Source organism: Rhea americana, unplaced genomic scaffold (assembly GCF_003343005.1).
Source record: "Rhea americana isolate MKP2758 unplaced genomic scaffold, rheAme1 scaffold_625, whole genome shotgun sequence".
Classification (NCBI taxonomy): domain Eukaryota; kingdom Metazoa; phylum Chordata; class Aves; order Rheiformes; family Rheidae; genus Rhea; species Rhea americana.
Window position 1 is genome coordinate 63,031 of NW_028186785.1, and position 1,252 is coordinate 64,282.

Sequence of the window (1,252 nt, forward strand, 5' to 3'; positions counted from 1 at the left end):
CACTGGCTAGTCCCATCCGAGGGTGACCGGCCATGCTGACTAGTCCCGTCCTGGGCCAGGGTAGCCGGCAGCACTGACTAGTCCTGTCTGGCGACTGAGCAGCGCTGCTAACTAGTCCGGGCCGCGGTGCTGCCGCCAGCCCCGCTCCCGCTCCCGCTCCCGCTCCCGGGAAGGCAGCACGCGGAGGCGGGCGGCTCGTCCCGGCTTCCCGTTTAATGGCTCCGCGGGCGCGTCAGGCCTCCCCGGCGCGCAGGATCCGCAGCAGCGCGGCATGCACGGCCGCGTCCATGGAGCCCTGCGGCGGCAGAGCTCAGCCCAGGCGTGCCGGAAATCCGGAACGCTCGCGCGGCATTCCAGCCGAAAACCGGCGTGCCGACGTCTCCGGCTCCTACCTGGGCGGCGTCGAGCAAGTGTCTCCTGTAGACGGCCACCAYGTCCTGGTGGTTCTTCTGCTGGACCTGGCGGGAGAAGAGGAGGAGGGCAGCGGAGCCGGGGCGGTGCCGGCGGGCGATGCCCGGTGCCGGGGTCCCACCTCCAGCCGGAGCTGCAGCCGGGCGCTCTCGCTGCGGACCGCCAGCACCTCCGCCRAGAGCTTCTCCGTCTCCGCCAGCAGCTTCTTGATCTGGCGTTGGGCAGCGGGGAGCAAAGTCGGGAGCCGGCGGGGGAAAACGGGACGAGCTCCCGGCCCGCCTCTGTCCCCGGGGGTTGTCCCAACCCTCCCACCGCCCCCCAAAGTTGGCTGAGAAATGGGCACTTTGGGGATTGTTTTGTACAGTACGAAATTCTCGGTGCTGCTGGGAGTCGGGTGTTTCTGTGGATTGGGTTGGTTTTGTCAGGAGTGGACAGCGATGGGAAGGGGACAGTGATGGGAAGGGGGACGATGATGGGAAGAAGATGGTGATGGGAAGGGGTTGATGATGGGAAGGGGGACGATGATGGGAAGAAGACGGCAATGGGATGGGGATGCTGACGGGAAGAGGATGGTGATGGGAAGAAGATGGCAATGGGATGGGGATGGTGATGGGAAGAGGATGGTGATGGGAAGAGGATGGTGATGGGAAGGGGATGATGATGGGAAGGAGACGGTGATGGGAAGGGGGACAATGATGGGAAGGAGATGGCAATGGGAAGGGTATGATGATGGGAAGAGGGTGGTGATGGGAAGAGGGTGGTGATGGGAAGGAGACGACAATGGGAAAGGGATGATGATGGGAAGAGGATGGTGATGGGAAGGGGGACGGTGATGGGAAGG

General features: G+C 64.6%; 1 protein-coding gene across 1 annotated transcript in view; it reads right to left on the bottom strand.

Moving 5' to 3' along the window:
- Window positions 1-232: 232 nt before the first annotated feature.
- Window positions 233-1,252, bottom strand: part of LOC146587027 (rho guanine nucleotide exchange factor 2-like) — a 7,834-nt gene continuing 6,814 nt past the window's right edge. The window contains exons 7-9 of the mRNA XM_085320277.1: window positions 533-622; window positions 393-458; window positions 233-295 (exon numbers count right to left, since the gene is read on the bottom strand). Coding sequence (XP_085176403.1) covers window positions 233-295; window positions 393-458; window positions 533-622 — 219 coding nt within the window. The remainder of the gene's footprint in view (window positions 296-392; window positions 459-532; window positions 623-1,252) is intronic.